Source organism: Parasteatoda tepidariorum, chromosome 10, assembly GCF_043381705.1.
Source record: "Parasteatoda tepidariorum isolate YZ-2023 chromosome 10, CAS_Ptep_4.0, whole genome shotgun sequence".
Classification (NCBI taxonomy): Eukaryota; Metazoa; Arthropoda; class Arachnida; order Araneae; family Theridiidae; genus Parasteatoda; species Parasteatoda tepidariorum.
In genome coordinates this window covers 48208789-48225606 of record NC_092213.1, presented here as the reverse complement: position 1 = coordinate 48225606, position 16818 = coordinate 48208789, and the positions used below count along the sequence as shown (strand labels likewise).

Here is a 16818-nt window from a genome sequence, read left to right as displayed (position 1 = left end):
AAAACATATTAAATAAGACCGAATAAAACTTTCATGTAGATGCAAAACTTTCATGTCATGAAAATACTAAGTACTTTTTCTAGAAACTATAAAAATTGAAATTTATTTAAATATTAATTGGATTCCTGCAAGTGACGTCATCGTTGGTAAATCTAGGCATTTGTGGATTCAAAAGCCAATCACAGGTTCGACGCACACGCTTGACGTCGCTTACAGGTATTTAATTAAATCTGATTTAAACAATCACTTCACTTCTTCTAGAGTTGAAAGTACCCAAATAATAAAAAAAGAAATCGTCTGGTCATTTAAAGGAATAAAAATCATGAAATATTTCCCCCTGTTTGTTAATCTCCATTTCTTGTAGAATTACACGTTTTTAATCGGTTGGTACAGCAACGCAAAATAAAATGACTTATATACGATGTTATTTTAAGTAAATGAAAGAAAAAAAAATGAAATTGCACTTCTTTGGCTGGAAGAACTCTTCACTAAACACTGTTTTTTTCTTATCTCTGTATTGTGGATCACTTACTTTAAATTAAAAATTTTTTAATGCTATGTTATTATTATATTTATAACATTTAGTATTTTTATATTTCATTTAAAATGTACTATTTCACATAATATCTGAAGATTTTGTTCGATTTTCTTCAAGGCGCCTTGTGAGATAAATTTTCATAAATATTTGTAAGATGAAAAAACATTTACCCGTGTATAACTAACTGGAAATTGTTTTCTTCTTTCTTTCCTTTGCAAAATCATTTTATCTCAAAATTATTTTAACTGTGCTCAGCTCATGTCAAAACATACATGCTATTTAGCATATAGTTTTAATAAACAATATAAATTTTCAATTTTTTTTATCTTTTCAGAAAATGTATATTTTGACATATATTTTTCAAAAAAAAGTCATGAAACATTTAATTCTTCTTAAAATTTTAAATAAATTCATGTCTCATCTTTTGAAGTCCCAGGAAGTTAAGGCTTAAAAATACATTTATAAACGTTATTTTTTTATTTACTTTCTGGACATTTTCTGGAAAAATATCTTCGGCAGCTAAATTATAAAGGTAATTAGCTAATTTCTGTTTTTGTTTTTAAGTTGCTAAATGACCACGCATTTTAAAGAAAAACATTGTTCTATCATATTAAGTTATTATTTAAAAATTGGAATTTTTATATTTTATTGCTCACTTAATAAGAAAAAAGAAATTTATAAATATTACTTTTCATGCATTTATATTTTGTATTTCGATTGTCTATAATATTATTTTAAGATTATATCTATATTGATTAAATATTATTACCAAAAAGAGTAAATATATTTATTTTAGATTATCTATACCTATTTACTTTGAAATAAAAAGTTTATGTTATTTGTCAAGCATCTTTAGAATAAGAGTCTTATATAATTAATATATTTCAAGCATGAGAAATATTTTCTAGAATAGCGTGTGTTTTTTTTAAATAATAAGAAAAACTATATTTTTATAAGTAACATTCCGGTTTTATGATGATATTTTTTTTACAACCTCATTATTTATTATTTTTTTTGCTTCGTCTCCTTGTAATTTCTTTTTATCTTCGCTAAATAAATTGCATGCAAAAAAGACTTTAAGAATGGTCATTGCTTACAATATTAAAAAACTGTACACGCGAATTGAAAAATATTTTTATTGTGAAATTATTAAGTATTCTATATTATAATACAAAGCAAATTATAAAACATATGTTATAAACAAAAAATATTTGTTTAAAGATAATATGGGACAAAAATAATATTGGATTAATGTAAAACCACGAGAAACACATTAAATAATAAAGTTCAAAAGACTTTATGTAATTTAGAAATTTTATCTGTTTGATTTGATATTTTTTTGCTAAATTATACATTATTTGGACAACTTGTTGATATTTTTATTAAACTTCTATAAAAAAACGTATGTATTATTTCAATGCCTGCATCTCTCAAAAAGGGAAGAGTTTGCTTATACTTATACAGCATGTACGTCTTATACTCATACAACGTTACAACACAATAAAGAATGACATAGGAACCTTAGTAAACCTTTCTTACCTTGATTATTCTACAGTCAGTGAGGAAAAAGTATGGTCTCAACTATCAAAATATGTTATAATTTGCCATATCTACTCTATGGGATCACTAAAAAGCTCTGAATTTTTTACTGAATTGTTTTCGTAAAATTAACAAGTTTTGGTAAAGTTAACAATTAAAAATGTTTTTTTTAATATATGATAAAAATTTGGTAATTTTATAACGATACCTCAGACCATGGCGCAAATTCATTTTTAAGTTTTGTATTTTTTTACTTAATATGCTGCAATATTTTCCGGTTAGTTTTCCGGTAATATTTTCCGGTTAGTTTTCCGGTAATATTTTCTAGGATTTCCGGTTAGTCGTTGTTGGATGACCTGAAAAATTACCAAATGAATGGTTTAAATATTGTATATTTTGATTTTTATTACCAGAGTTATGATTTTTTAGTTAATTAAAAGTTAGTTAATTATGACCATTTTATTTCTTACAAACAATAATTCACAATAATTGTTCCATGTATGATAAATAATTGGCTAAAAAATGACTGGACATTTTCAATAATTTTGATTAATAAAATTATGTTAAATATGTATCCTTTCAAATTTTGCTGAGTAAATGTTTATTTTTAATTAATGAGATTTCCTTACATATTTTTAATGTAAATATGTAAATAATGCAGATTTGTCACTTTGTCTGAGCTTATAGTGCCAGCCACGTTCTATGTCAGTCAGTCTATGTCAGTCTATTTTAATTAATTTATCTCAAAATAATTTTGAATGCAATGCACACAAACTTTTCGAGATTGGTTGAAATAGTTAAATTGCAACACAGATTCCTTATCATTTTATCCAGTTTCAGTTTTTTTCTTCCAATTATTATTATTTTATATATCATAAAGAAGAGATGGAGCAAACATGTTTTTGTATCTGAAATTTTATCAGAACATTTAAAAATAGTGTACTGGAATAAAAAAAAATCACAAGCATTGAATTCATTTTTAAGTGATTATACTTTAATTTTATCCACTGTTAAATGTTTTAGAGCCCGTTAAACTATAATATTGATCTAATATTCAGCAACATTGAATTATGTGGAAATATTTATTTTACGCCCACTGCTACCTTAGGAGGACGTCATACCATGGGAGAAATTTTTCGTCGGGAATTCTGAAAAGAAAATGCTGAAAGGAAAAATGTAAAATATCCGAGGGAAAATAATTTGTGAGAAGATAACTTAGGATTACGCAATGGAGAAGTTCTTTTCCAATAAGTTGTTAGCATTTTTAAATTTTGAAATTTTTCTTCGGCAAATAAAAATTTATGGCCTTCTCTAGGCTTGCCTAAACTTACTTTTTCTATACTTTAAATTTCAATTCAGTGAGGAAGGTGAAAGAATATTTTCTACTAAGTGTTTCTCCCGTTGTATAGATTCCTCTGAAGTAATGAATGCACTACTTTCACTCAATCTGTACTTTGCAAAAACAGTACAGCTTTAGTTTCGCACTATCTATGCACCAGGACTGGGTACCGTACATGTTTATTCTGCTGACATCCAACACTCTTAGTACCGCATTTTCTGCATCATATCGAACAGTTCCTTCCAAAATTGCACCCCCCGGTTTGACTTCCAGTGTTATGAGATAATCACCCAATGTCGGTGGTGCATCGCCCAAAACTATGTGCATGTTTATAATTTCATTGACATGGCCTTGATATTTGAGTACGTGTTCGTTCGGTAATCCTTGTCGAGCATCCATAACTTTGGCAAGCTCCAGAGTTTCACATACATCGGCATGGGGTTGCAAAAGCATGTTTATGTGTTTGACTATGGCTTGGGAAGCATTTATAACACCCGGGTTATTTACTTCCAACTGTTCGAATTCATTGCAAGGACACCAATGATGCAGAATAGCAGCATCATCACAAGTGCGGCTCTCTGGAATTTCATTAAGAAGGCTAAGTCCATATTCATCAAAGTCTGCTACATATTCGTTTTTAGGGTTGAGCAAATGCTTCAGTGTAGCATGAATGTCGAAGAGGGTCATTAAACGTTCTTGGTTTACGATCATATTTCTGTTTATGTCAGAATTTTGGGCTAGAAACCATTTTGGAAAGTGTATATACATAAATGGCATCCTTTCTTCAAACTTCCCAATGTAAGTTTCCCTTATTTTACCATACCGTATGCCGTGGTCACTGAATATGACTAAAACACTATTATTCAGAGCTCCAGTTTCATCAAGGCCTTTTAGTAATCTAGCCGCAGGGGCGTCAGCATAGCTTGCATAATCCGCAACGTCATGCGTTAGGATAGAGACCATGCAGAAAGCAAAGTATGGTCTGCCACCCATGGTCTTAACGAAATTTATTAAATAGTCGTACATAAGATCAGTTTCAAGTTGAGAATTTATGCAAGTTGAGTTGTACTGTTTTGCAGCGTGCCTAACTTCGGATTGTTCGATCATTAACGCTGTAGGTCTATAGTAGTAATCAGTAGGCTCTCTAAAAAACCCTCTCTTGAAATAGTTGAATATGCCATTAAATGGTGCATCATCTGCAAAAAACGTTCTATAACCCTGCTTAGCATAATCTTTCCAGATCAAGCTTATATTATCGAAAAAGAATGTATCTCTGACTGTTTCGTTCCAATAATATTCAACGAAATGCCCGGTTAACATAGGTACTATGTTTAAAAAAGTATTATCAGCCACCTTCGTGTAACCTTTCATGTCAAAAGCCTTCATATTTTCTTCCAAAAAGGCTTTAGTTTGTCGAAAATGTCTCAAAAAATTCAACTTTGACACAGAGTCTATGCCTAGAAGAATAACGTTTAATGGAGCTGTAGGTTTGATTCCAGATTTTTTATTTTCCACTTCATCTTTTAATCTAACAAGAGGAAAATACTGCTGATATGTAAAGTTATTTTTGAAGTAACATTTCACTGCAATATGGTCTTCATCAAGAGCGAAATAAAAATATAGCCGCTTTGAATCAGTCAAAATGATTGTATCTTCTCTAATTTGATCTGGCTCGTATTGGCGCACCACCGGCCAGTACCAACAATTTGCATCCTCAAAAGTATAATTGTAATGTTTTTCTAATACTGATAAATTCAAATAAATACTCCCATACGGTTCTGCAGTCATGAATAAAGGAGGACCCGGACATATAAAAGGATCGTACAGATGGATTATATTACGTACTGTTGAATCCCATGGGTCGAATTTAGGAATCCTGCATGTTGATGTATCAATTATAAAAGCAGGATTTTTGGTTGGTTTTACAGCTAATTTCATAGTTAATTTTGTGTCTTCATATGGATAATCATTCCAACTGACCGATTTTATCTGATTATTCATTGCTTCTTTTGAAAATATTTTACGCCAAGATGGTAAATCAGATTGGATTTTTGAGTCTTCTGCCGGAGAGTCTGCATTAATATTACCAAATATGTTGTTGGTGAAATCTCTATCCTCCAACGTATCCTTACCAGAAACTAATGGTATTTCCTTAGTGCTCATTTGATGTTCTTCTTCTTGATTGATGATGAATGTGTTGTATTCTGTTGCATCTGATTTATAGTTGACGTTAATGCGATGTTCTTTTGAGATATACCAGCTGATGATGAGGTAAGTGACGAAACAGAATATCATTAAATACGCAAAGTATTGACGTGTATCGAAAGCCATTTGAACGTTAGAATTTTACTTTCAGTCAAGTTGTTTCTGGACCTGCGAAGAGGAAAAATATTGCTTAATTTGATTTATGGTTAAAACAAAATCAGCGCCTAAATATGATTTATTGTTATTTTTTTTAATATTTATTAAAATAGAGAAACCTGATGAGTTTTCATTGATGAACATCTCTGTGATAATTGGCTGTTTTACTGAAAGTAAAAAGTAATTTCGTCTTTTTTATGCTATTTAACAGTAAAGTGACAAAAAAGGAAAGACACTACACAATTTGGGATAGAGAATAAATAATAAAAACGAAAGTTGGATACTATTTAGTGCGTCACATATTTTGGATTATGTAACAGTTATAAATAAATTCTAAAAGTAACGTGTTGCCTTTAAATGTCTGTTACAAGAAATAGTCAAAATCGGAGATTTTCTCTATGATTTATTATCTTAATTGTATTGTTTATTATCTTATTAACTTAATTGCATTTGCTGTTTTTGTTCAAACTGCCTTGAAAAGTTTTGAACAAAATAGATTAAATTACGATAATGCTTTTTAGCCAAATTTTTAATTATATTTTTAAGATTGCAAATGGTATTTGTGTAATAAGAAACATTTAGAAATGCAATTGGATATGTAATAAATATAACTGAATGAAAATCTTATAAGTATATCTGCTTCATTTCACCTGATAAAAAATATTACTTTTACTGCTACTATTACAAGAGATCCAACCAGGAAAAAAATAAGATCTGTTTCCTGAAACAGATATATGCACCATAATTTTTTTCTTTTATCTAAAGATTTGTTTTTTAAAAGTGTCCGTTTTTAAAATACTTTTGCAAGTAATGGACATGGTCACAAAAACTGGGCTGTTTGAATTCAGCGCTTAATTTTGTAGTAAAATTTCAAATAAAATTAAAAGCTATCGCATGTTTCTATTCCACAACATACTGACTGGTTTCCTAGAAAAGCTGCTTTTAAATCTTGCTCATGATTGGTTACATAGATTTTTTTTCGATGAAAATCCTGAAAGCTTTGTCAGAAAAATATAATTTTTTTTGTACAGAATTCGTTTGACTATTTAAAAATAATAGTTATTAATTACTTTAGTTTGTAGTTAGTTTAATAACTCACCAATTCAATTAATTAATTTAATTAATTCAATTAATAATTAATAATAAATTAATCCTATGTATTTTTTTTAAATTTATAATTAAATTTCTTTTTCTGACAAAGGTCTAGATAAGAGCCTAGACCTACGTTTGGTAAACCAAAATCACTCGAACCTGTACCATACTCGTACTGCGAGATGCAAAAAGCAAAATAAAAGAAGAAAAATGAAAAAAAAATATTATGAAGATAAAAACTTAACTATTGGGCTAATTAATGTTCAATTTTCTATATTATTGTTATAATATCTTTAAAATCTATTTTAATTATATTTTAATGTTGGTTTAAAATGTTTCAATGTTAATTTCAAATGTAAAACATAAGTTTCCTTCACTTTTCAGACAAAAATTTATTTTTGTGTACAAAATTTCCTTAACTATTTAGCAATAGTAATTATTAATGACTTTATTTAATAATTATTTTAACCAGTAATTAATAATAAATTAATAAATATATTTTTTTAAAAAAATATTTCATAATGAAAATGATATTTTTAAGAAAAGACTAGCTTGGGACTATGAGCCTGGACACACTGTTGGTTGGTCAAAATCGCTAGAATCGGTGCCACACTCGTACCTCGAATCTAAAATCTGCGAATTCTAAAATCAAGCATGTGCTTTCCTGTTCTGAAGTATAGTTTGTCTACGGTAAGACCACCCCCACACCACAAGGTCTGAGGCCGTCTGTTGCTATGGAAACATGAATACCTCACTCTAGGGCAAAAAAAATAGACCGAAGAGAAAGATTCCCTTTTTTTCGCCGACCCAAGTCAAAAACTGTTCTGAACAGTGATCCCACACCTCTACTTGAAATAGTTATACCTCGTTGTCATAGTCACCACCAGGGGGACAGACAAATGGCTGGGGGAGTTCTTACTTTAAACAAACTATAATCACGCATGATCTCGAATTATTTATTTAGTATTCGAATTATTTATTTAGTATTATCTCGTTTAGTATTAATTTTTTGAAAACAAAAATGTCTACGGGAAAATGAAAATGGTTTTCTTCCTCTTTCTGGAAGAGGACGACATCTTTGAAATTAATTTAGAACAATATATTTTCTCTTTCAGAAATTCGAAAGAAATTATATATGACTCTAATCACGATTTCGTGATTTCCTGGTAATGGTTTGGTTGATTTTTCTGTATTTATACAGGCATACGTTTCGTGCCTTAAAAAAGAACACTGACATCACTGCACGTGTAAAAGATCCTGAAGTATGTGGAACTGAATTATGATTGACTATTGAATATGTTAATATTTCCTTACAAATATATTGTCAGAACATGTGTGACAATATTATCGTACACATTTTTCTTTGGATCAATTTAACAGAGAAAGAGGGGAAATAACTCCTTACTTTACAACTATTTCAATGCAATGCTAAGTTTTAAAGCTTGTGGAGAATATGTCACTAAACTAAGACTTACAGTTCGAAATTAAATGGACGACATACTTAAAATACATTGTAAAAAAATGTGAGAAAAATAATAAAAGCACAATCAGTTTTCACTCATTGATTTCACTCATACTTAAATTGAATTTTTATTTGAAATTATATTCTTAACGGAAATGCGTTTTTTTATTTTATTTTGCGGTGAAAGGTTTCTTTGGAAGCAAAAAAATCAGCAAAAATTTTCTGTTTCTAAAAAAAAAAAATTGTCTTACGTACATTTGTAACTGCTCTCATATATTGGTTACTGAATAATGAAATATTTTTCCTCTTAGCTTAATAGAATATAAGACTTTTAAGGTAAATATTTTTGAAAAATCTGTATTTAAACATGCAGGAAATTTTTCTGTATATTTCGTAATTTTTTTTGTTCCAGTTTAAATCGCAGGATAATTTAAAGGCATTTCTATCTCTAAAATCTTACAAGTTGTATAAAAATACAGAGCACTGGAGAAATACGAAAAATTATCTCTCGCGTTTCAAATGGCAAACATTAATTTACGGACCTAAAAGAGATAGAAGTCTGTAATTTTTGTTTGGTTTTCGAAGTATTTGGAAAAAAATAAAATAAAATTTTTTGAAAAATAAAATTCTTGTCTCTGAGAGTTTCATCCGGAAAAGGGTGACTTCTTAGGGGAGGGGGGTGAAATCCAGGTGCTTCTAAAATTGGGTGAAACTCCCAAGATGTCAAAAATTTCATACCTCAAAAATAAAAAAAAGTAATCAGAGCACTTTGTAGTATTTAAATCGCAACAAAATATTTTCTAATAATTATTTCATTTAAATAAATCAATATATTTATCTTCTGTCTAGCTTCTCAGATAAATTAGTGAAACGTTGAGATAAAAAAAGCAAAGTAAAGGAAAAAAAATGAAAAAAAAATTTATAAATAAATAAAATTTATAAGAATCTAACTTTTGCGCAAATTTCGGCAAAATTGCTAGCATGTTTGTTATGATATCTTTAAATGCTATTTTATTGATAAAAATGTTAGTTTCAAAGTGAAAACATGAATTTTCTTTGCTTTTTAGACAAAAAAATTTTCTTGGTTCTGAAAACTTGATCTATTTTAAAGTTATTGCCTTTTCTGAAAACTATAAACGCTGTTGTTTCAACCGTACATCCTTCACAAAGAAAAGTTCAGAGTTTAAAGAAAAGTTAGAAGTTTAGAGTTTAAAGAAAAGTTAGAAGAAGAGTTGTATAGCCGCCATTTCGATCTGTTGCTTATTTTTTCCACCTTTAGATTGAATGAACTGCATAAATAACGATATAAGAATAATTCGTTTAATGAATTATTGTTTTAAAAAAAATTTTCATGAAAACTAAAATTCTTTTTTTTTTTTTTTTTGCATGAATGTTTCAGTTTTAGCTTAATAATGCATCAATGCTTAAAATGAATGAGTTTATAAAAAAAAACAGCTATTCTACATTTTATGGACATATTACCTTTTTTTATACTGCAAAAAATTCCGGCATTCAGGGTACCGTCACGTTTTACCGGAACATGTTACGAAATCAAAAATCTGATTAATCGTTTACAGCAATAATTGCCGTAAAAACACTGAATTAATCTAATTAAACAAATATTACAGTAAAAATTATGCGGTATAATATTTTACGGTAAAAATGATTTTTATGGATGATGCAATCAAAGTGCTGGTACTTTATACCGTAATTTCATCCGGAATTTTTTACAATATATTTATATAGAACTAAGGATAATTTTACATTGCGTCTTACCTTTAATTGAGAAGAATAACGCTTTTCATATGTCAAGAACTTCGCAAAATTTCTTTTTTCACAGGTCTTTCAGTGAAACTCATTTTAAATAATATAAATCTTTAGAAATAATACTTTTATTCACCAAGAATATCTCTTTCCTTATCATTCTAATACTTATCATTCTATAAAATCTTCTCGAAAACAAGAGATAGTTATTTTTCTTTGGATAAAACAGCCGTGATCATAAAATAAAGATACTATAAACATACATTAATAATCCATTTTAACGTGATTTAGGTTAAAATATTGCTTTTTCCGTTTCTTTAATCTTCTTTAGATAATGCAGATATTATATTGAATAAGTTACGTTTCTTTCAATAAATCATTTTTTACGATCATTTAATAATCATAAGAATAATCTTGCGTAAATTGTCCAAGATAATTTAAACACTCAAACTTGCTTGTTAAAGAGATTTTTCTCTTAAAAAAATAAATGCAGTTTTTATTAAAAAAAATACTTTTTTGACATTTTAATATTTAAAAACTATTTTACCGATTTCGTTCCAATTTTGTATTTTGTGATTTAAAATTTAGCAAAACTGGTATAGGAAAAATGGAAAATATTTCTTATAATCATTAATGCAGCATAGCGACATTATCTTTAACTGTTTTATTTTGCATGATATTGTATTTCAAGGAATGAGTTTGACAGTTACATACTTGCAAGCGTCGTTGCGCGTGGATTAACCAATCAGGCTCGCTAGACACGCGTGACGTTGATTGCTGGTATTCAATGCAATCTGATTCTAAAATTAAGTCTATAACTCTAAGACACTATGCTCAACCATGTGCTTAATTGCAGAATCTTATTGCGTACATATAATTTTTAATCCCATTATTAAGTCCTAAAGACATAGTGAAATCCGTAAAAGATAAAATTAATATGAAAGTGGTCCGAATATTCGACTATTCTCCTGTGTAAATTATTGTGACTTTCCCGATTTCGGTATGATGACGTTTTTTCTTTTTTTCATAAGAGCCAAAAAACCCAATCCGTGGAGAAAAAGATATGTTTATTTAGAGAAAATTTTTTTTATCTTATTTAGAAGCATAAAAAAAGTTTACGCAAATTAGTTAGCATTTGTAAAATTAGAATCAAAACGTATGAAGAATCATAATGAAGTATAATGAAAAAAATAGCATTATGTAGGAGGAAGTATAATGAATGAAGAATCTAATCTCTAGATTAAAAGTTATTAAGTTGTTTTTTGTTTAATGTGTGTATATATATTTTTTTCCAACGCCTACCTGGGTTGACATTCGTTAATTCAGACGTATTAGTGAAGATTTGTTAGTCACTCTTTTAGGGGTACCATATTAGGTGAGCTAACATTGCTCCTACAGTAAGGACAGATAGTACAGAGAATGAAAGAACATTCATGCCTTGTCCGGGATTCGAACGATGGACATTTCTGATATAAGGCTAGTTCACTAACCCCTACACAGTCTAGTTGGCATATGTGCACATGAGAATGTTTTATTTTTTGGTTTCAATTTAACAGCGATTTTGTTCTTTAAAGTTCTTCAAAGCGTTTTTTCGAGCTTTTAAAAACTCGTAAAATGTTCCAAATGCAATAAAAATATACTTGAGAAGTCTTAATAATCAGGGTTGTTTATTTTCTCTTTCAAGAACAGGCCTCCTAATTTATTTACGTATATACGCATTGAAATGCCACAAATTCTCAAAAAGCATATAAAAAACCAATATGACATATATTTTGCGTTATTTTTAATAAAACTTTAGGTAAATTTTTTTATTTACCTTTAGGAAACAGGAAAATATCAAAGTTATTTCTGTCTATATTAAAAAATCGTAAGACTTCAACGCCATCCCTGTTTGGGTGTTCAACTCAAAGTTACATTTTGTTTCGCTACGTAAAAATAATACATGAGTGCTAACGTGCGTGGAAAAATGTACAGGAAATACGATGGAATAAAAAATTTTAACATTGGATAATTTGGTCGAGAATTACTAACTGTTTTAACTTGCTGAAAAAGATGCCTTTCTGGCCGCTCTGCACGTCACAGGAATATAAATACAGAGTTGAAATTTGACACGCAGACAGGTCCATATTTGTTTATGAACTTAGCATAGAATTTCCTGTTTTTTTTTAATGTTTATATTTTTTGAATACTACATTTTTCGAAGGTTTAAATTTTCTTCTTACAATTTTAGCGAGAGTTTTTGTTTTTAAAAATTTCTATTTGTTTGAAAGTTATTGCAAATTTAAGCGCTTTTTCGTGATTTTTACAGCTTTTTTGCTTTAAATATTTGCTATATATCCATTGTGTCGAAAATTTATTTTCCTCTGACGAGATATTTATTTTATAAGCTCGCGCTTGAGTTGATGTTAATAAAAATTAGCAAAAGTCAGAGAGAGATTACCCGCTGCCAGATATAAATTTTAATATTCATTGTGAAATGTTATAAAAATAGGAACTTAATAAATTGTGATAAATACCCATTTCCTATTTGAATTGTTATAAATATCTTCAACGAGTATTGTTAAAAGTTGTTAATTACTTTTTATGTAAGCTAAAAGCTAACTTTTGTTTTCTGTTAAAACTGCCGAGTTGCCATGGCAACGTCTTCTCTTTGTGAAACAAGAAATAATCGTCTGAAAATTATTATATAAATAAAATGTTGTTCTTTTTCACTCGAAGTTTTATTATTTAGTCAGATTTATTATTTAGAGAAGTAGAGAACGACAGAATATTTTACTTTCTGATAGAGTCTCGTAACAAGTATTGCTACTTTGCATTTATATCTTCTTATTGAGTCCCACAATCTATATTCCTAGGGTTAATTTTTGTACAGTTGCTTGTAAGTACAAATGATTGTTTGTCAAATCTAGGCAATCGTCTATTTAGTTACGATTAACGCATTGACAAAATGTTCTTACATAGGGATACAATAATTGTTTATTGTGAAACTAAAATGTTTATTGTGTTAGTGGGAAATATTTACGGTTAATGAGAAGTAAACGGGTAGACTATACTTGAGGGTGCCCCCGCCAAGTTGTGATCGCGATTGATCGCCAAGCGGCCAAGCTGGGCGATGTTGAAAGCCAATCATGATTCTGATTGGTTCAGATTTTGATCGTGATTCTGATTAGTTTAGAATTTAGCGTTGTTTTTAAATGAATTTTTAAATGTAACTTCAGAGATCCGTTAGTTCTACTTTGGATAACGGCTGGTAAGGTTATTTTTGCTTCTGGTACTAAAAATGAATACTGTCAATAAGATAAATCTTAAGCTTCTGTACGATTTTAATAACAATGAAAAAAAAACAGTGATTGACTGGTGTATGAATGAAGGTTTAATTAATAATAGATATAAATGTCCTGTTTGTGGGTTACCACGGCGTTCCGGGCGAACAAGTATGGCGCCAAACATAAGTCGCCAATTTCGCTAAGGGGCACCCTCAAGTATATTTTTCCCGAAGTAAACAATGATGACTGCGTAGCAATTACTGATGTTGGCGAGCGAAGCTTCCTGAAAAATTCATTACGCAGTCGTCATACAGAGAAAAGTTTTGATATTAAAACAGAAGAAAGTCAAATATTGTATAATTAAATAGGAATTAAGCGAAGATTAAACTAGGATCATAATTCTTCCTTTGGAATTACAAAATATCGAATATTTTTACTACCAGTTTTCACAAAACAAAGTTCATAAGTAAGTTTACTTTAGAAAAGGGAATATTGAGGTTATAATTCGGCCAACTTGCGCTCCTCCTAATTCCCTTATGATTTTGTGGCTTGGTGTGGTGGTGTCATAACAACATGTCTCATCAAGTTTGAGAGTTATGGGTTAATATTTAGAGACAATATAGGCCAGATGTTCGCAATTTTTTACAGCTACGGAGCCCTAAATGATTGAGCTTCTTTTGGCGGAACTTCAAGTTAATAAATAAAATTAGTAGCGTTAGTAAAGTTAATAAATAGAATTAGCGGATATACTAACAAAAAAATAATAACAAACTCCAAATTATTTTGATCATCATTAGCGTGAAGAAGGAATTCTAATCTCTTATTAATAATAATTAATAAATAGACTAATAATAATTAATAATATTAATAGACTTAAAATTATAAGTTTTGTGCCAAATAGTTTAGTTTGTGATGAATTCGATAGTCGAATTTAAGATCACGACGTTTTCACTATAAAGGGAAATATTGAAGTTTCAATGAGATATCTCCTTATGTCACCCTAATTTGCCTTAATTTATTGCAATAAGACACGTGACTTAGTTTGAAAACAACAGATTAATATTTTACGGAAAATTTAGTTTTTAATGTATCTGCAAAGCATCAGAGAAAAATTTGAAAAATTCAAAGTTCAGATGCTACATTATAAAGGGAATAGCGACGTTAAATTTAAACCTTCTTTGTGCTGCCCTAATTCATTAATAATCCTGTGACTTGGGGTGGTGTATAGGCAAATTGTAATAATAAATGCGACCAAGTTTGAAAAATAAGAGTGAATATTTAAGGACAGATATAGGCATTCATGTACATGCGCAGAAAGGACGATAAATCTTCGGAATTTTTTTAGGTGTTTTCATCATGATGTTTTCATTATGAAGGGGAATATTGAGGTTATAAATCGGGTCCTTATTACGCCTGCTATTTCGTCTATACTTTTGTGACTTGATCTGGTGTTCTGGTATGTTATAAGAATATTTCTTACAAATTCGGAAAATAAGGTAAATATTTTAAGGAAAATATAGTCCATTATGTATGAGCAAAAATATGAGGAAATCTTGAAAAATAAAAAGTTCAGATGCTACATTATAAAGGAAATATTGACATTAAATTTTGGTTTCCTTGTGTTCCTCCCCCCTAAATCGTTCATAGATTTGCAGTACTGCGTATTGTGTAAGTTATAATAAATGTGGTAAAATAAATGTGGCCAAGTTTGAAGTCTATAGGTGGTAATTTTGGGGAACATTTAGGTTTTCATGTATTAGGGGGACAGGAAAGTAATGTCGTTTCGCCGCATTAAAGATTCGTTAGTCAAAGAACCAATTAATTTTTTTTCGATTCATTTTTGATGCGGCATTGAAAGGTTGTTGCTAACGAGAGTGAATTATCGATTAAAAATAAAATCTTGATAACAAATATCAGATGCACCTAAACGACATTACTTTCTCCCCCTAATATATGCAGTGAACGCAAGTAACCTTCAGAAATTTTTTGAATTCCCGTCGCTTTCACTACATATTCTTTTCTAATAGACAAATGGTAATTTTTTATTTGTACTGTGACGAAGGTTTATATTGAATATCAGCTCAATTTTTACTAGATACAAGAAGTACCCTGAAAACCACTCATAATGTACAGATGGGGGGGGGGGAAACGAACCACATTGCCATGTGGTTCTTTTGCATGGTGGTAACTTTTGAACTAATGATTACCCATCTGGAAATATGCGTAATTATTATTATCAATACCTGTTTTCTTTTGGAGTGAAAATATGAAAAGCATCCAGAATTTCATGCACAAAAGCAAGTGGAAGTTACTTTTAATTGCAGAAATTTCGTTGTTGAAGTGCAGAATTTGCTATAGGCCACAGAAGCCTTACAAGGTATTGTTTGACTATCCATACTGCCGTCCTCTAAGAGACATAATTCACCTGTTCTTTCAATGGAGACTTGACCTTGGACATCCATGGTTCTTGCCCATAAAGGACATCCATGGTTCTTGCACCTAAAGAAATTCTCATTTGCTCATCATAGAGGCATCATTTGCTCATAAAAGTACAGCTAGTTGTGACACAATGACTCCATTCTAAGACGATAGACTCTCAATGTAGTAAACTTCTCTGCTTTAATGATATTATTTGAACCACGGTATAACTAGTTTAATAAATTCAGGGAGTTTATTATTAAATAGATGAAATATTGCAGAATCTTTTGCAGCAAAACACCCTAGGTAATTATGTTTCGTTTTTATTATAGGGAGTTGGGAAACGTAGTTCCTACTACAGTTAAATATCAAATGAGTGTAAAATATGTAACTGTTTTAATATATTTAACTGTTTATATAGTTTAATATATGGTTTACCCACCTTTTAATAATCCTACATTTTCTGTGAAATTGTTAATGAGAAAAAACTTACATCATTTTTTAACAGCAGAAAAGAAAATACATTTATGTGATTTTAGGAAATTTTATTTTGCACAACTGATAAATACATAGTATGAAATTGATGTAAAGAAATTTTTTGACTTGGACAGGAATCTATCTAGAGTTTAAGTGTTTCATAATTATTGTATAAATGGTTCAGATGTACAATAGAATGTTCAGAGTTGTATTAAAACTGTTAATAAATGAGATTTAAATCAGAGATGGCGAACCTTTTTCGATTCGTGTGCCAGTTAGACTGCGATTTATTATATCGGGTTAATTAGTGTGTCACTTCAAAAATTTAAATTTTCAAAAATTAAAATTCGGAAAATTATAAAAAAAGTTCAGACAAAATTCATATTTAATTAAAATAATCATGATAAAGTACTTATTGAGTGCATTTTCGACAAAATAAGTGTCGATTAGGTAGCGAGTACCAGGCAATTTTTTAATCTCCCCCTATGGCTAGTAGTTACCGTTAAATTTTCCTTATAATTATAATAATTTCTTTATAATTAAAACAAGCTTTTTATGTAAG

General features: G+C 29.5%; 1 protein-coding gene across 2 annotated transcripts in view; it reads right to left on the bottom strand.

Annotated features, from left to right (window-relative positions):
- Positions 1-1657: 1657 nt before the first annotated feature.
- Positions 1658-16818, bottom strand: part of LOC107456209 (uncharacterized) — a 15906-nt gene continuing 745 nt past the window's right edge. Inside the window, exons 1-2 of one of the 2 annotated variants that reach the window (XM_016074012.3) lie at positions 10108-10334; positions 1658-5789 (exon numbers count right to left, since the gene is read on the bottom strand). In XM_016074012.3, coding sequence (XP_015929498.2) covers positions 3516-5747 — 2232 coding nt within the window. In that variant the 5' untranslated portion in view covers positions 5748-5789; positions 10108-10334 and the 3' untranslated portion in view covers positions 1658-3515. Of the gene's footprint in view, positions 5790-10107; positions 10335-16818 lie in introns of those variants that run through there. The other variant, XM_071187132.1, reaches the window with a different exon arrangement.